Source organism: Rhamphochromis sp. 'chilingali' (assembly GCF_963969265.1).
Source record: "Rhamphochromis sp. 'chilingali' genome assembly, chromosome: 17".
In the NCBI taxonomy this organism is placed as follows: Eukaryota; Metazoa; Chordata; class Actinopteri; order Cichliformes; family Cichlidae; genus Rhamphochromis; species Rhamphochromis sp. 'chilingali'.
In genome coordinates, this window is record NC_137944.1 from 252,346 (window position 1) to 271,435 (window position 19,090).

General features: G+C 44.2%; 1 protein-coding gene across 3 annotated transcripts; it reads right to left on the reverse strand.

Moving 5' to 3' along the window:
• Window positions 1–750: 750 nt before the first annotated feature.
• On the reverse strand, window positions 751–17,064 carry mgat1b (alpha-1,3-mannosyl-glycoprotein 2-beta-N-acetylglucosaminyltransferase b). Of its 3 annotated transcripts, none has more exons than XM_080862570.1 (3): window positions 16,675–17,064; window positions 8,720–9,937; window positions 751–3,601 (listed from the first exon to the last, which is right to left on the reverse strand). In XM_080862570.1, the coding sequence occupies exons 2-3, from the start codon at window positions 9,584–9,586 to the stop codon at window positions 2,903–2,905; spliced, it is 1,566 nt and encodes a 521-aa protein (XP_080718696.1). In that variant the 5' UTR covers window positions 9,587–9,937; window positions 16,675–17,064; the 3' UTR covers window positions 751–2,902. The 3 variants fall into 3 exon arrangements, with proteins under 3 accessions (XP_080718696.1, XP_080718695.1, XP_080718694.1); XM_080862569.1 differs by having other exon boundaries at window positions 16,477–17,064; XM_080862568.1 differs by having other exon boundaries at window positions 15,824–17,064.
• Window positions 17,065–19,090: the final 2,026 nt, after the last annotated feature.

Consider the following 19,090-nt stretch of genomic DNA (forward strand, 5'->3'; position numbering starts at 1 on the left):
CTTTCTTTTCCTTTTTTAAATCCACATCCACACTCGTGCTGTTGGGATACATGCACAATGTGTTTGTTATCGTCTGACACTCAGACTTGTCAGGATGGCAGCACAGTTTTCTTTAAAACCTCTACATACCATTAACGGTGCTTTCACCAATATTCACGGCATAGGTGTAAATGGAGCCTGATAATATCATGCATGTGGGATTTTTAACTGCTGACAGGAAGTTTGATTCCTTCTCTAGAGCACACACCCATCCATCCTTTCCAAAAGGAATCTCTTATGTTTAATATCATTTGGAGTTAAAATGAGATTAGATTCGTGAGTCTTTGTGATTTTACTTTCAACATGTTAGTATGATCTGTTGTATATTTGTTTTTAAATCCAAGCCTTGTTGAAGACAACATCTTGGACCATGTATACTTGTGAACAGCACCTTTTAAATTTGAGTATCTGACAGTCCTGCATGCAAAGGTTTTTTCACAGCGCGTCGGCCACCTTAACTCCATGAATCAACTGAATAACTGAGGAAGCTGAACGAAGACGTCTCATCACAGCTCGTTTGGCACAACACACAATAATGTCTGTATTTTTTTCATTCTTTAGACGTGGTCTGGTCACATAGGGTGTAGTGCCCTGTGTGCTTTTTAGTGTGATCTTCAGTCAGTGCAGCTATTACGCTCCAACTAAGGAGTGATCACTGTGGACACCCATGGATATGAGAACTGAAAATTTCCTTCAATATATGGACAAATATCAAAATAGTGGATTTTATTTGTAATGTAATAAAGTTATAAACATCAGGCAGTGGTTTTACACATCACCATACAGAAGTGGGTATCAGTCAATCATGTAGATAATCTCCCAAAGCTAATTACAGTACAGTGATAATCATCTGTAGCTACCTCACAGACCTCCTGTTGCAGAAACTATCAAACACTGGTTGCTGTTTCATGATGAGGGCGATCATGATGTCAGTGAAATTTGAAGTTAATTTGCAGCTTTACGTCCTTCATAAACCTACAGCTTGACACACCTGAAGGGAGCGTGTTGGAAAAATACTGTAACCCTCTGAAATGTAGTTTTTCAGTAAAGCATGGCTGTGATTCACACTGGAGTGACAGGTTTTCAAAGTTTTTCTTTTTAAGATTAGACGTCTGCTCGAGCAGGACTAGAGCTCTATTTTTAAGCAGCTTTCTGAACCAGGAAAGCCACTAACCATCCCCACAGACTAACCTACGTGATGGTTTGTGGGCAGGTATCACTTTCTTCTCAAACTACACTTTAACATTATTCACACAAGTTCATCAGAGTTCGACAGGATGACGGGCTCTGTGGAGTCTCGTTGCCTATGTTGGTTTGATAGTGAAGACTTCGTGCACTCACGCACCTGCTGTTTGTCCCGTGTAAATGCTTCTAACAATGTCACCTCCTCACTAAAACAGCGGTTTCTCACCAGAGCTTCATTCTTTGTGGAAACAATATTTAGTAGATTCAGGTGTACACTTGTTTTATATCTGAAACCTATTATTACTGTTATTAGACGTCAGACCTTATTCAGACTACATCTGGTTATTTGGCATCCACACCTCTGTATTTGTAGCACTCATGAGTAAAAAATGTTGTGCCTCGTGACTGAGAGACAGTAAAGCAAGTACTGCACTGTTGTCAGTTAGTCCTCAATCCAACCTACCGTTCTGATCTCCCTAAACTTTGAAAATGGCCTGTTTACTACCACAGACTGTATATAAAAGATGCACGTGTTGCCTGCATTCTTTCCAAAGGCCAGCAGGGGGCAGCTGCACAAAAACTTGAAAAACCTCTTTCTTGATTTAAGGACTCAGTAAAAACCTTCCTGATGATTCTGAGGAGGATAAATCACAGCATGCTTTACTTGTTGGGTTACCTTTTGATTTTCACATGAGCCTGCATTGGTCCTCAGTTTCTCAGCAAGATCTCCAGCCCAGAAATCAAGGGGAAAGAAGTAAAAACAATTGAAGCTGTGTTTATTTACTTCAATCGGTTCATGGTCACAAATCATTTTTCCCTGCTTTTGTCTCTGTAGTCACATCTGTGAGCTGTAGGAAGGCGGAGGGAAACACTGCACAGTCAGATTGACCCCTCACTTTGTTCAGCTGATGTTTAAAATGGTCAGCTCGAGGCTTCAGTGTGTCCATCTTTTATATACAATCTAATGCGTGATGCCTTCTACAAGCGTTACAGAAGCCAAGAGGTGGATAAGGTGTTACATAGGACACTTCTTTCTCCCAGGTGTGAACGGTGATTAGTGTGCTTTCAGTGCAGAGTCTGACTGATTCTAGGATTTCACAGTATCTGCTTACTTTTTGTCTAGTATGTGCAAATTGATGATGTTCATAGCAAAATGCTCGGGGAGTCATTACAAATGTGTTATCATAGTTTATCTAGCAGAGTGCTTACTCTTTCTGCATCACAGACTAGCCAAAACTAAGACCCACCAAAAAACAAAACTGCATTGATCCAATACCTGTCAGGCTCCACTGCAGTGTACCATCACTCACACTGTTGATAATGACATGATTACCAGTAGCTGCTGCAAACATCTGAAAGTGATGTCAAGTCTATATTTGGCCAGTTTGTCACAAGAAGAGAGAATACACCAAACAAAATGAGCCCAGAAAGCAAGGCACGCCGACAGCAGCCGTTTAGTTTAAGGATGGAATGGCTTCAGCCAAAGTGGGACCGCTCTGAAGTCTGTGTGGCCCACACGTGCCGATCCTCAATGAGCGTCAGTTTTAGAAGCTCGGCCTTCCAGCTCCACGTTTAACTTTGAACTCCTGCGTCCACCGTATTCTTTGGTCTGAGAGGGTGTTCCTCTGATTAAGGCTCTGTCCCCTCTTCAACACCATTTGGACCGCGTCTGGGTCTCTCAGCTCCAGCTGGTGTCATACTGCGACCAGCCCTCTGGTGGAGCTAAGAACACCCTTCGACCACGGTACAGGAAGCTGACCACACCTCTATAACCTGTACGAGGAACTCCTGATTTTAAGTCATCCATTACTCCCAGATTTCGAGCAAAGACTTTAAAACTGTCCCTGGTGGAGTACTGCACCCTGTACGGCCCAGGTCCTCTTAAACTGCCCCCTTGTTGCAGATCCTCAATCTTTACCAGTGGGGCGCTATAAACCTCTTTAAACTTTTCCTCATACTTCTCTTTTAGCAAATAAGACAAATCCAGTTTGGTAAAAGGCACAAATTCAGTGTTTAGCTTAATATAACGAAGGTACTGGTCAAAGAATTGACCTAAGCTCACACCTTTCCGGCCAAAGGTGATAGTCCGAGAGATTTCTGGCCGAATGCAGGAGCGGCCGTTGCGCTGTTCCGGCTGACGCATCCAGTCGTCCCAGAAGGCCGATGGCCATTTGGGCTCCAGTTCATCCCACATCTCTTTCAGCAGCATCCAGCCCAGACCAGGGAAGAAGTCTGTCCTGTAGAGGAGATCAGCTTTGGACGAATCCACCAAGGCGTCTCTGCCATTATCGTTCCAGGCAGAAACGCACCACAGGGTTGGGTCAGAACGCAAGATTGGATACAGGGCTCGGAAATACTCGAAGAAGTCAGGTGCGACCTGAAAGAGAGGAGACAGATGAAGAGTAATTCTGCTGCTTCAAACACATAATCACTGCCTCAAGTGTAACGATCCAGGTATTATTTACCTATTTATTAGACATTGTTTTACTATCTGTTCTTCTCTGATGGTCACAGACAAGATGCCAATCCAAATGTCCTTTGTTCTTCTAGTCTGTTAGCCAACAACAACTACTACTGTTCAACCTGAAACCATTTAAATGTTTGCTCACCACAAAACGAACGGGCCTGAAAGGAGTATTCTAGTGTACGACAGCGCATGTTCTGGCTTTGTAGATTCATATTTGTGAAAGTACTGTAGCATAAACAAGCCAACAAATACAGCAGACAAAAGCTGAAGCAGGGAGCTGAGTCCCATCATTTTCATTCCCAGCGTTACCCTACAAATGCTGTTATTGGTTTGTAGTTTGCATGCAACATGTGACATTTACATTTTCCCTTCCTCCATGTTAATTGTTTTTTCGGAAGTCGAGCGTTCACTTTTTGCTTTGCCATCTGAGAAGATCTTGATGTTCTTGATGTTCACTTCAGGACTGATTTCTGTGACTTCTTAAATCAGTTGATTTTCATGGTTGCAGTCCTAGAACTTTTTGATTGTAATTCTTGCATAATTTCTCATGCTTGAATGTCCTACATGAGGTCCTTAATAATTCTACAAAAAACTAAAAAAAAAACAAAACCTAAACTGATGAACGTTCAGTTTATTCAAGATGAAGCATTCTGATTAGTGTTTAGTAGAACGAGGCTACCTGCAGCCGAATATCAAAGGTTTGATTGCTCCGTGACAGAAGACTTGATCCTGGCATGATGTACCTTACCTATACTGGTCACTTTCGTGATATTCATGCAGTAGAGGTGTGCCTGTCTGTTGGGTTGGTATGTGCATAATGCACACCATGGAGACATTAAGGACACATATGTACAAATGCGTTTCATAGACTTCAGTTCAGCATTCAGCACAATCATTCCTCAGCACCTAATTAGAAAACTGAAGCAAGAACGACGAGTCAGCATACAGAGAGGAGGTGCAACAGCTAACAGACTGGTGTAGAGTCAACAATCTGTCTCTGAATGTGGACAAAACAAAAGACAGGATTGTTGACTTCATGAGAGCACGGAGAGATCACTGCCCACTTAACATCATTGGATCCTCTGTGGAGGTCGTCAAGAGCACCAAATTCCTTGGTGTCCACCTGCCGGAGAACCTCTCCTGGTCCCTCAACATGAAAAGCCCATCTCCTTCCATCCATTCTCACCACCTTCTACAGAGAGACCAGCGAGAGCATCCTGAGCAGCTGCATCACTGCCTGGTATGGTAAGTGCACCGTATCAGATTGCAATACCGTACAATGTGATAGTGAGAACAGCCGAGAAGATCACTGGAGCCTCTCTTCCCTCCATCACGGACACGTATAACACCCACTGCATCCGCAGAGCCACCAGCATTGTGGAGGACCCCTCACACCCCTCACAAACACTCTTCACCTGCTGCCTTCTGGAAAGAGGTACCAGAGCATCCTGCCCCTCACTGCCAAACTGTGGAACAGTTTCTTCCCCCAGGCCGTCAGACTCTCGAACACTCAGTGACTGGACTGACTGACACACACACACACACAGTTACCTTTTGCACAATGCTCAGTCTTTTTGCACAACCCACTGTGGTTGTTGCACTTTCCTGTTGGACTGTTGCGTGTCTGCATCGTTCTGTCCTGTCTGGTGTTGCACTGGTTTTGTAATTTTTGCACACTTGCACTTTCTGTAGTCCTGTGCTGATTGTCTGTTATATATAGCACCTTCATCTTAGAGGAACGCTGTCTCGCCTCACTCTGTGCTGTACCACTGTACATGGTTGAAAGGACAATAAAGCCACTTGACTTGACCTAGGGTAGGGATCAAACACACTAGCTGTTATTAATTACCAACTATTAATTTAGAGGACTGGGTAATGAATTTTCCCAAGGGGCTACATGAGAGGAAAACAAACTGTTGTGGAGGGCTGCACCAGTAAGTTAAACTCAGCATTAATAGTTCAATAATAATTCTCTCTCTTCTGGTGTTATTGGCAGATATTGCAGTTAGACAATGAAAATAAAAAATAAAAATAGTAAAAACACCAACAATTTAATTAATCAATGAATAAACATTCCCTTTTTGTCCCATTTCAGCCCCAACCTATCGGAGCATGCAGCTGCGTCCGTGATCTTCCAGTCCCAGTTCCACCTTAATCTCCAACTCTTTCCCTATCCCATGTACAAAGATCAGTAACTGGGCTGCCTCAGACATCACATGCTTGTTATGTAAATAGTTTCCCCCACAAAACAACTAAAGCAGATTTTAATGGGGGGAGTCGTAGAGGAACAAGGGTCTCTGCTTTGAGACCAGCCTGGGACCACAGCATCATTCCTGATCATTCATATTCACCTCTGAGGTCTATTATTAAACAGAAAAGTTCACAAAACACTAAAATCTGAACGATAGCTTCCGCACATACAGTGTGTAGTAATCCAGTGGTGTGTTACACCAAGTGTAAAAGATCCATTCACTTAAACTCTTTATTCTTAAAGACAAAGCATTCAGCAAAGAACAGACTCATTCCACGACCTGCCTGAAACATGAAAAGAGCAAACTGGTAGATACCAGCTACATAAGTAAAGCCAGATTTTTCCCCAGGGCTCAGTTTCTCCAGAGCTGCTGGCTGAAATTACTTTATACTGCTGTAACTGCAGAGCCTCTTTTTACCACAACTTTTCTGTGTCACACGAAGCTTTTTACTTCAGAACGGATTTGTACTTTAAAGCGGTCAGTTCTTAAGAAAGAAGTTCTTAGCAGGCCTTACGATTGGATAAATACAACCTGAAATGGACAACAACACATACCACGACATACTACATAGTGTCATGATTTATTTAACTAAAACTGAACCAAAATGCAAAAACAATGTGTGAAAAACTGAGAACACTCCACGGATCAACAGCATGCGCAGAGCTGGTAATAATTCTGTAGAACAGTCTGAAATTTCTATGGTAGTTTCACTTTTACCGGAGAGAGGCAGAATATCAACCAAAAATGACATAAAAGCCATCAAATAAGTTGCAGGCCATTGAGTGAAATAAGCATTTGATCCCCAAGCAAACATGACTTAACGCTTGAGGGAGAATCCCTTGTTGGCACCACAGCGGTAAGACGTTCCTTGTAGTTGGTCACCAGGTCTACACACATCTCAGGAGAGATTTTAGATCACTCTTCTATACAGAAACTCTCTGAATCATTTAAGTGCAGTCATACTTAGACCACTGTGTGCTTATGGAGAACAAATTCAATTAGGCACAAGTGGCACCAGTAAAAATGTAAAGGAACAACATTAGATATAGGATATACCAAGTTGTTTCCCACCTGAGGTTCTGAGTAGTCATGTAAATATAACCCTCGATTCCAAAAAGGTCGAGACACTATGTAAAATGTACACAGTAGATGCTCTATAAGCTGCTCAGAAGTGCACAAGGATGAAACGCTTTTATCTGTCACATTTAAATCAAATATGGGTTTTGGGGTGCGACCACGGTTATAACTAGCATATGCCACAGATCATTCACTGTGGTGACCCCTAATAAAGGGACTAGCCAAAAGAGGATGACAAGTCTACTGAAGTCTTTGCTGCTAAAATGATACAATGACAGCAAAATAACACTCATCATCTTCAAAAGTTGATTCTGTTCATCTGGACATAGCGTTTTATGGGAGAAACGTTTCGTCATCATCAGGTGACGTCTTCAGTCTCAGCTGACTGCAGGTTTCAATCTTATAAGTATCCTGCGGGACCAACATCACCCTGCGCGCCACCTTTTCCATCTGCTGCCCTCAGGGAGAAGGTACAGGTCTATACAGGCCAGAACATCCAGACTGGCCAACAGCCTGTATCCACAGGCTGTGAGGCTCCTGAACTCTCTGCCCCCCTCTCACGGACAATAACCATATCCAACTTCTTAATAGCAATGAACTGGTCTGCATTGGTGCATCATATCTTTATTCTCTTCCCCCTCCTGCCCCCCCCTCTTTCTTAAATAGATAACTATCATATCTGATATCATATCTCACAGTACAATAATATTGAATGGGTTGCATTGTTGTATTTTGTCATGTTTCTCAGGTCTTTGTCTGAATTTCTACGAACATTATTGCTAAGGATTGTCTTATTGCATTGGAGTCACACTGGGTTAAATATGTACACTTGGGTTTTAAGGGGTATTTATTATTTTCTTCTTTTTTTTGGGTTGTATGGAAGCCCCAAACGCAATTTCATTGTTCTTGACAATGACAATAAATAAATAAATACTAAAAATACTAATACTAAATACTTATAAACAGCACATCTGCATAATGACTGAAACCAGCCCACTGAAGGAACAATGGGCTGGGAGGTCAGTTCCTTAATCTTAATTATGCAAACTCTCATTGATCAACAACCACTGACCAAAACCCACTGATCAATGTCCATGAGCACCATTAACATGGAGTTGGGGAATGGCTGCAATCACAGCATTGTAAGATGGTGACAGATGCACCCTTAGGCCCCTCCTCCATTCAGAGATGGTCTTTCCCTTTTCACGTAAATGGCCTCCTTGACTCCGCCCTCAAACCAGCGCTCCTCCCTGTCCAGGATGTTACATCCTCATCATTGAAAGTGTCCACTGGCCTGTAGGTGTGCATAGACTGCAGAGTCCTGGCCTGACGAGGTGGCTCTCCTGTGTTGTACCATCCGCTTGCCAGGACTCTGCAGTCTATTTACACCTACAGGTCAGTGGCTGTTGATCAATGAGAATTTGCATAATTAAGATTAAGGAACTGACCTCCCAGCCCATTGTTCCTTCAGTGGGCTGATTTCAGTCATTATGCAGATGTGCTGTTTATAAGATTGAAACCTGCAGTCAGCTGAGACTGAAGACGTCACCTGATGATGACGAAACGTTTCTCCCCCAAACGCTACGTCCAGATGAACAGAATCAACTTTTGGAGATTTACTTACCTGGATGACTGAGCATGCATCAAAACACCCATCATCAATACCATGACAATAATGTGGATGTCTGAGAGCACTCACCTCCAAGTCATCCTCCACAATGACCACAGTAGACTGCGAGAATGTGTGAAATACTTGGTTGAGTGCCCAGCGGTAATGTCGGGCGATTTTGTAGTACCCCTGGAACTTCCTGTGTTCTGGCCGGACTCTGATGTCCGACAGGTCTGGTTGGCTTATGTGCGTTACTTTTTCTCCGTATGAGCCAATCACACGAGCCGTCTCAGCATGGCCGCAGTCTTGGCTGACGATGATTGGATACAGTTCTTGAGAAGGGCGGTACTGTATCAGTTTGTCAAGACTCCGCTTTACTGTCACTCTGTCACAGGCAATAACCAGAATGGGAATGATGACTTGTGGACCAGAAACAGAAGCTGTTACTTTATTGTCCTCAGCAACCTCTTCCTTTACATCAGTGGCCTGATGCCGTTCTATATTGGAGCCTGCAGCTACTGTAGCAACAGACCTCTGTGTGTGTTTTATTTCACCTTGGTCCCCAACATACACATCATTTATGAGAGGAACTGGATTATTCTGCTGCTGGGCAACAATCTGATTTACTTCTTTGATATTATCAGTTTGCTTTTTCCCAATCTCCTTCTGCCGAGCCCACACCGCCCTGTGACTTTCAATTTGCTTTAATAGCTTTTTCTGGGTGTCAAGTTGAATTTCAACCTCCTCGGCCAGTCGGATGACCTCCCCAGCAAGGTTAACTTGACCTCCTTTACCTCTGACCATGCCCCACTCCTCCTTTCCTCCTGGTTCAGCTCCACCGCCTTCTCCTAGGTGGCCCATGGGAGGGCGACCCCAAAGGTAAAGTAGAAGCAAAGCATTCCAGGCGACAAACAGGAAAGCACCGCATAGTATAAAAGAGCTTTTCTTGCGAACCATGGCCCAATAACACTAGAAAAGGGGTGGGGTTGATAAGGAACAAGCGATACCAGTATGAATCCTACAGACCAAGGTGACTATTTTGGATGTGCAGGGAGTTAATATCCCACCATTCTGTACTTATTTCATTCTGTCCTTCAGTCAGGAGGGTGTCTGCTATAGGAATGTCTAATTTAAAAGGAATTTATATGATGTTACTGTGGAATACATGCAGTCTATGAAATCCCATAAGGTCAGGTCAGCAAGCTTGCAGCTAACAAAATGGACTGCAGGTGAAAGTGGACAAAAGGAGAAGACAGGTCACTTTGGGTGGAGGGAGTGCAACTCCTTGAATGTTATCCTTCCACCATCCTGAAAAAAAGAGAAGGGAAACATTCAGCTTGGTGACTGTAGGTCATTTGAGAATTTCATAAGTGTACTGTATATGTGTCTCTGTAAAACAAAAGCAGCTATACTGTCAGTTAAACCCACAACAAGATCAAGACCATTCCTCGCCCAGCGGAAGAGTCAACTAGGGCATGCAGAGGGTTGGTGTCACTGCTGAGGATACAGGAAGATGGTGGGAAATAGGGTTGGGTCATATCATATCGTTCACGGTAATACCGGTATAACGTTAGGCAATGATAAGAAAATGAAATATCACAATAGAATATGGGTAAAACGGGCATGCGCAGTGCCTTTGCTTTCATACGCACATGGCGGAAAAAGCATGGCGGCGACGGAGAATGAGAAGAGCGAAAGTGGATCTTTGAATGAAACAGATGAACCAGAATTGGTTTGTAAAAATGCTGCAACTTCCAGGGTTGAGGAACTGACCCCGCTTTTGTCCGTCAGATACACACCAAAGCACAATTTTTGTAATGCACATAAAAACAGCTGCTTGTTTAAGTGAAAATACATTGATGGGGTTTCTTTGCACTAATAAAGTAGTGGAGTTGTAAAGTATTTTGTCTAGTGTCAATTATATCGTCAATTATATTGTTATGGTAAATTTTCAAATATATCGTGATAAATATTTTTGGCCATATTGCCCTGCCCTAGTGGGGAAAAAAACCCTTCAAAACAAGCTCTTCTTTTAGATTCTTGCAATATGAGCAAAGGACACAATCATGTAGTTTTAAGGTGACTTAAATCAGAAAACCTTAGACTACTCAGTTTGCAGAGGTGTGAGGGATCTTCCAGGAATGGTGATGCTATTTTCCGTAGACTTCACTTGTCAGTAGGCAGTGATTTCATGCCTGTTGATCTCTAACCTGGAACACAGCTTGCTCCAGGGAAGATGAGGATTGCAGCACGTTATCATGGTGATATACCCCGGTAAGAACTGATAGTAAAGGCCTCTGGCAGGACAGAGTGGTCACACCGAGGTTCTGGCTGATGTTTTAGTCAACATGTGAAACTGACCTGTACACAACTTCAACTGGACACCAACAGTATTCATAAATTAAAGACATCTAAAACTAAATGTCCAGTCCAATAAACCTGAATGTTGACAAGCTTTCTCTGTTATTTCAAAGTAACAGAGGAATAAATTTAGTAAGTGAGCGAGCGGATGAAGGTCACTTCTTAGCATTAGAAACACCTAAACCAATTAGCACTGACAAACATAAGCCTGTGCTCTGACAGGATGAAGCCAGTTCTCTAAGGTAGCAGAGAGGTGGGTAGATAAAGGTGCTACCCATTACTGTCACATTCTCAGTTTACCCCACATTTGTTCCAGCCAAACAAGTTAAAGTGTAGTGTCATGCCTGCAGAGTGAGAAATGGTTATGGTTAGTGGCCATGTGCACTCTGTCAACAGATCCAAACTTACCACAGTACAACACAACAGACTCTTCTATTCACTTTATATTATACTGGATGATTGGATGAGCAATACTGATTTTCAAGATGAAAAAAACACTATAGTTACTGAAGACCGGTTTCTTAAACTGTCATTTATTGTTTGATTCTTTATGATTGAACGGTTGGGTGTTCCCGTAGAGGTTGGGTGTATTGTGTGTGTCAAGCAGCAACCAAGGGCAGGGACCCTGGAGGATCGATTCCTGGCTACCGAGGCTGGAAATGGGGACGTCACCCGTCTGATGGGGAAGGAGCCTGAGCTAGTGCATGACATTGAGAGGTACTGGCTAGACACAGTCGAGTTTACTTCAATGCACAGCTTAGGCTCTGGAACCAGTCTCCAGAAGCAGGGCTGAACTCGGCCCCAGCATGGACTTGCCCTTGGTGAGAAGCAGCAAGCTGGGGTGGGTATCCTGGCATCCCCTCGGCTTGATGCCTTTACATTGGGGGTTTTTCCCAGAGAATGAAAAGGTTTGTTCCCTGCGCCTCTGGATCAGGGAACGGGTCTTGACTGTCGTCTGCACTTATGCGCCAAACAACAGTTCAGAGTACTCGGGCTTCTTGGAGTCCTGTCTTTGGGATCAGGTGGCAGGGGGAGTATGCTGGACAGACCTGGTGCCCCAAAATGTATAGTGAGGGTACACTGGGAACACCTAACAGAGGTCCCAGTGTACAACTCTCACTTCTAGCAGAGCTTCAACAATATTCCGAGTGAGACTGGGGACATTGAGTCCAAATGGACTGAGACTGCTGCACTGAACTGTGGCTGCAAGGTGGTTGGTGCTTGTCGTGGTAGTAACCCCCGAACCAGCTGCTGGACACTGGAGGTGAAAGGAGGCATCAGGCTGAAAAAGGACTCCTATTGAGCTTGATTAGCCTTTGGGACATTGGAGGCAGCCGATGGGTACTGACTGTCACGGACCTGGGTCTGAAGGACCCACAGTCTGTGAATAAGCATGGACATGTGTATTTTTGGTGCTTCTGTCCTCTGTTTCCTTATGTTTGTGTGTAGGTGGGTGTGGCAAAGCACCTGTTCTTCAGCCCTGTTGGGCGTGGCAGTCAGGAGCCTGGCCACACCTGAGGAGAAGCGCACACACCTGAAGTCGATCAAGCCTCGTCGGGGAGCTATTTAACAGTTTGGCTGAGCGCTCCTCGACGCTGGATTGTTGCATAAGACTCCACGTCAGTGTCTTGACTAAGGTTTAAATCAGTGTGTGCATACCTGCAAGAGCATGTTTCTTGACGGCTGCCTCTGGTATTCTTTCCCCCAGGAGGAGCGTGGAAACAGGAGGGTAGTGAGCACGGGGATTGCGAAAACACGGGAGCGGAGAGCACCAAGACACGGATTTTGGGAGAAGACACTGCACGGGAGTCAAGGGAGCACACGGGGATTTATTGTTATTTCTCCTACACTGTCAATAAACGCACCATTGCGGTGAAGAGTCCTGCGTTTTGGGTCCTATCTTCCCCACACCTCTATGGTCTGCCCCGCAGACCGTGACACTGGCAGACCAAGCCACACAATGGCTGAAACAAAAATTCAGGTGGGAGTTTGGTGAAGCCATGGAAAAACAACTTTGGAAAGCGGTGCTCTACCGACAATGTGTACAGCGCGGGTGAAGTGCTGCTGACTTCAACTGATGATATTGTCGGGGGTTGGAATACTCGGAGGACGTCTTCCGTAGGATTAAGACGTCTCAGTGGGATAGGGTTAGGGAAGCAGAGTCTGGGGATGACCTAAGCATTACTCGGGGTAAGGTCACTGAGGCAGTTAAACAACACCATGGTGGCATGGCCCATGGGGTGGATAAGGTTCACCCTGAGGTCCTCATGGCTCTGGATGTTGTAAGGTTTCGGTTGACATGTCTTTGCAATGTTGCGTTGAGATCTGGGGTGGTACCTCTGAATTGGCAGACCGGGGTAGTGGTTCCCATCTTCAAGAAGGGGGACCTGAGGGTGTGCTCCAACTATGATGGGGATCACGCTCATTAGCCTCCCCGGGAAAGTCTATGACAGGATGCTTCATCAGGAACTCAATGGGGATGTTGCGAACAACACTAGAAGCCAACTTCAAGCCAATAGCACAAGTAACCATCAAATGCTTTGTCCTGTCAAATCCTAGGCCTGAACCCTCTCAGTGAGATAACTGACAAGACTGGCTACGGATACCGACTACGGAATGGAGCAAGCCACCATCATCAGCCACCTCGTCTATATGGTTGACATCAAGATGTATGCCAGGAGTGAATGATCACTGATCCACACCACCAGGATCTACCAGCAATGACATCGGAATGTCATTCAGACTGGAGAAGATGGTAACAAAGAGAGGGAAGGTAGTCAGAAGTAAGGGGACAGCCCTACCAGAAGGCAACATTGCAGACGTTGAGGACAGCTACAAGTACCTGTGAATCCCACAGGCAGAGAGTAAGGCAAGTCCTGAGGAGTCAGCTGAATGGGAAGGACAAAATCTGGGCTATCAACACCTACGCCCTGCCCATGATCAGGTACCCCTGCTGGGATAATATCCTGGCCAAAGGAGGAGATAGAAGCTACTAACATCAAGACAAGAAAGCTCCTCCTCCATACAGAGTTTCACCCCAAGTCCAGAACCCTGAGACTGTGTGCTAGGCGGAAGGAAGGAGGCTGGGAACTAGTGAGTGTCAGAAGCATGGAAACCCCTGGAGGTCCCGAGGTCAAAATGGGAGACGCCCCCTAGGGTGGTCGAGAATGACTGAGCTAAGATCCTGTGGGACTTCCAGATACAGACGGAAAAATTGGTGGTGGCTAACCAACCAGAAATAGTAGCGATGAACAAGCAGAGTAAGACGGCTATAGTGATAGATGTCAGCTACGTGGCATATAAAAACATGACAGAATGCAGTGACAGCCCTCTATAGAGCTTAAAATACTCTCACAATATTTGGGGATTATACTTTACAGTACTGTAGGTTTTTGCACTACAATGTAAAGCACCTTGAGGCGCTTGGTCTTATATGTATGGCAACTTTAAATGGAAAAAGATGAATGTTAGATTATATTGTAGTGACAATAAAATGAGAGGTGTAATATCAAACTGTGCAAAGAATACTTGATGTAAAACGTGTTCTGGAAATATATAAACTATTCATGCAAATCTCTCATGAAATTGGAAAATGAGTATATTAATTGACTAATGTAAACTTCTCTCATGTTTCACTTATCTTATTTCCTTCAGTAACATTTATATTTATTTCATTTCAATTTAGTTTTGCTTTAACTGTATAAAGCAATACAACAATTTTCAAACATGCACAGCAACCCTAACTTTTTATGACCGAGGTAAGCGTGAGAACACAACAGCTGGAGACAGCTGGATCAAGATTAAAAGTTGATTTTGGCTGCCAGCTAGTTAGTACTAATTCTCTTTCAAACTGCATTTTAATCTCTTAAATGTTAACATTGTACAGCAATATATATTAGTTGTGATTATCTGTAACAGTGATTAAGCCATTGTTAAATACATTTGTGTTTATAGCTTTTTAAAAATTGTCCATCTGCCTGGGACTAGAGCTGAAAACCAGCCTGTAATGGAGTAGACTGGTTCTAATATAGTGCTTTTCTACTACACTCGAGCAGCCAAAGTACTTTATACAACGGTTCTTATTCACCTATTCACACAAGCACTTTCTAATTTATATTTTTACAAACATTCATACTTCATCAGAGAGCAACTTGGGGTTCAGTATCTTGCCCGGGACATTTGACATGCAGACTGAAGACTAGAGTCGCCCGGGACTGAACCACCAGTCTTCTTGGATGAGTGACGAAACGTTTCTCCTAAGTCCAGATGAACAGAATGCATTTTTGGGGATTTGAACATGCATCAAGACATGTCTCTGCCTCATTCTTGCAATACTGTCAAGAACCTGTGTATGAAAACAGTTTGCTAAGGAAAACTCGATCAAAGACGCCCACCTATATGCAAAACAAACCAATTTAGAGTTCAATGCTGTGTGGACTTGAGAATGGGGTTAAAGGTAAGGCTTGTCTCTCTAACTCTTCACCATTGCAATCTGAAGCTTTCAATCATGTACTAGGTACTTTTAACAGCACTGTGACATTAGATAGCTATGAGTATTTTTGATTCCTATAATAATGATCTCTGTAAGTTTACCTATGCTAAATATCCATGAGACTACTTCTCAGATGACTCTCTCTCTCTCTGTTTAATATATCAAGCAGCTTGATTATTTGCAAAAGACAGCTTATTAAAGAAAGGGTCAAGAGTCCCGGACAGTGTCAGACATCATCAGCTCAACTGAAATTAAAAAATGCCTCAAATTTGAGAGAACAGACAGACACAAACTGGTCAGAGAGACTAAGCCCAGCAAGTTAAACTCACTGCCAACTGTACCTGAAGTCGTGGTCCTGTTCAGCCATGCAGGGCTTCAAGCCGACAAGAGGAGCCGAGCAGAAGAAGAAACTGTTGCTCCTGTCACAAAGTGTACCAGCTGAAAGTCTCGGTGAATCCCCTCCTCCCTCCGCCAGCCGACGTGGAGCTGACTGGTAGGATGACAGAGAGCAGCCTGCGGCACGAACCTACTGAAGTAACGGACACGGACCGGGCTTACCGGTGTTCGGCTCACATGATTCCTGTGAACTGGGGGCTGGCAGGGAAGGACTGGGAGGGCGGCCGACGCCTCTTAGTTTGCCAACACTACAAACTTGTTGTTTTGCTTTCAGCTGACTCGTCCACTCTGCACACAGCAGCCGTCTGTGTCGCTGAACTGTTCGCTTCATATGCCCAGTGTCGCTGAAGCTGAGTTCAAGCACAGGACACGGTGCGTGTTAAATGCGGCAGGGCCGTGCCCAGTGTCTGTCCCCTCTACAGCGGTCTCTGAGCATCACACACATACCGATCATCCTCACGGCCAGCTAACCAGTTCACTTGCGCTGACGTGCTGTTAGCAAGCCGGCTAACGCCAAATAGCCACAATGACAGCTTTTTAGCTGAACAGCCGCCCCAGTCAACGACAGGATGCAGCGGCAGGATCCAGGGTCACTCACCTCTCTCATGCCGTGCTGGCCCGCTAAACGAGGCTTGCATTTCCAAATGAACTGAGGCTCATCGAGCTGCAGCACTAACCGGCTAGCTGGCGAGCTAGCTGACGTTAGCTAGTCGAGACCCTCTTATTTCTTATGGTGTGACATTAAGCAGCACATTTCTGAGTGGGTTCACAGAGGCCCCAGTATCACTTTCTGCACCTTATCCGCCTCCTGTTCAGTCATCTTCCCGGCCTCGTTCCCGTATCCAGCGCCAGCAGCTGTCTATGTTAGCCGGCTACAGTGTCTGCTCCGCAGCAGGGGGCAGACTGCTAGCGGTCTGTGCTCCACGGAGAAACTTTGCGGAGGGAAGCGCTTCTCTGTGTCCCTGCAGCCAGGGGCTTCACTTACTCCACAGACCACTACCTCCCATGTGTGTTGATGGCATTTTTCTTTTGATTGCACAAAACTACACTTCCGGATTGTCGACTGGCTTAGAACCGAGTTGACCCGAACCGAGCCGAAGTCTAATCCCTGACAAACTCACATCTTTCCAGCTCACAAAATCACTTTTCTCTGATCATTCCAGTCTTCACTTGTTGCCGCAGGTTTTCTTAGACACTCCATAGAGGTCGGACCTACTGCTTTGTAGGCTTCAATGTGTTACTGGGAATGTGAAATTCAGTTGTTACATCTAACGTCTGCGTGGTTTGCAAGGGAAGGTTAGGATAGTAGTTAGTTAAATAAATTCACAACTTGAGCAAATGTTACAAGATATACTTAAAACATTAAAACTTAAAAAAATGATCACACACAAACACAGGGGCATCACCTTAAAGATAAAATAGTAGTAGTTTGTAAGTCATCCAACCACGGTTTGTATTTTTCCAGCTGTGCTGTACCTCTGTTATACACAGAAACTAAAAACGTGCATCCTCTAACTCGTCTGGCAGGCCTCCTCTCTCCTGAAGATGTATTTTAGAAGTGGAGGCATGACATACTGCCACAGTAAATCATGTGTTTTTAATATGAATGGTTTAGTGGCATTTTCTGGGCACACAAATTAAGAGAAAGGAGAAAAGCTTTATCACTCCAGGAGAATGGTTCACCTCCACAGACACAAAAACACAAGTCTTGCCCTATCAGAAGGTTTTTTTGTAATTCTGTAAAGGGTGTAGTGACATCCAGGCCATGGTGACGGGACTGTCACTATAGTACATCTGTCCAATGGGACATAGCACAGCTGCAAGGTTGTACTGCCCTAACGTGGACCCACACTGTCAGCGGTCCGGGAACTGGCTAGTTCAGTAGTTTGGTGTTCCTCATGCTTGTGTGAGTCATTACATTTGTTTACTACACTGATAGTCAGCAGGTAATGAACTAAAGTTACAAATCAGGTGGATGAGTTTAACTCATGTCAGTAACTTTGAAGCTGTTTACTAGATTGGAGAGCTGAACGTAGGCCATCACATGGTAGTTACAGTGTAGCCTTCAAATCCAAAACAAGACTGGGTTTATGCAAGATCTTGGGCACAAGGAGACTTACCCACTTTATGTACTGGCAGTGGTGTTCATCCAGGAAGTCATGGACCTCCAGTTACCGTCTTGACTTCTCTTTGGCTAACAGCTGTTTCCTTTTGTTATTAACTTCCACCGACTGCAATTATTCCAGTACTCCAACTCCAAAGCTAAATCATCACAACTGCACCAAACTGTAACCTAGATGTAACCCTAAAGCTTTGAAGTTAAAACACAGTTTGAATAAATGTGACAAAAAAAGGTTTCCTCACTTCAGTGGTTAAACAAGATAACCAAATACTCAACAGCACATGTTTGGAACGAGGACTGTGGCATAATCTCGAGGTTCTTTCTTTATTTCTAGGAAAGCTGATACTTTCCAGCTAAAATTAAGGCTCGCTGCTCGGCACAATCACAAATGTGCCAGGAAGTATGTACATCTGAGTGTGCGCAGCCTGTCCCAGCTGCAACTGGGGAAGAAGCTTGGAAAGGTCTTCCTACACTCACTCAGGGTGTTTGGCTGAGCACTTCTTAAGAACGGTGCAACCTGCTCATGAATAGGTAGAATCCCTGGGAGTGTTTTTACTTTTCTTTGCTTATGTGATCTAATTAAGGATGTACCGCTGGGGGCGCAGAGAAGTTCTGAGGAGTTGAGGTTAATAACTTCTGGATAGGCAGTTTTCAGAATTTGGGTAAAAGCTGTTTTCTGGCAAACTGTCACAGCTACTGACCGCCTGCATGACAGACAAACAGGGAACGTCTGCAGCCACACAAAACCACCATAACTAGGACTGTTAACCTGTGGAAAACATGGCTGTGAAATCTGGGCAGTTCTTGACGACCCCGATGAAACTCACAGGCTGAAACATGTTGGTGAAGTAATAAAGCTGATCTTTATGCCAAGTGTTGCTTGAGCTTTGAACTCAGACCGCTCTTCTTGTCCATGCTCTTTGGGAGAAGGTGAAGCTGTGCAGGAAAACCTTCATTCTGTCATTAGATACGAGTGCTGACTTCCTGCTGTTTATAGCAAAGTAAGAGGATGAATTTCTGTATGAACACTCTAAGTTATCTTTCTACATTTAGTCTCTAATCGATGTATTTAAAAAAAAATAAAAATTGA

Bases quoted from the DNA above. Each gene is read 5' to 3' on its own strand.
- mgat1b (XM_080862570.1), bottom strand. From the start codon at position 9,586: ATGGTTCGCAAGAAAAGCTCTTTTATACTATGCGGTGCTTTCCTGTTT. The intron at 3,602-8,719 runs GTGAGTGCTCTC...CCTCTCTTTCAG, and splicing joins TTGTGGAGGATGACTTGGAG to GTCGCACCTGACTTCTTCGA.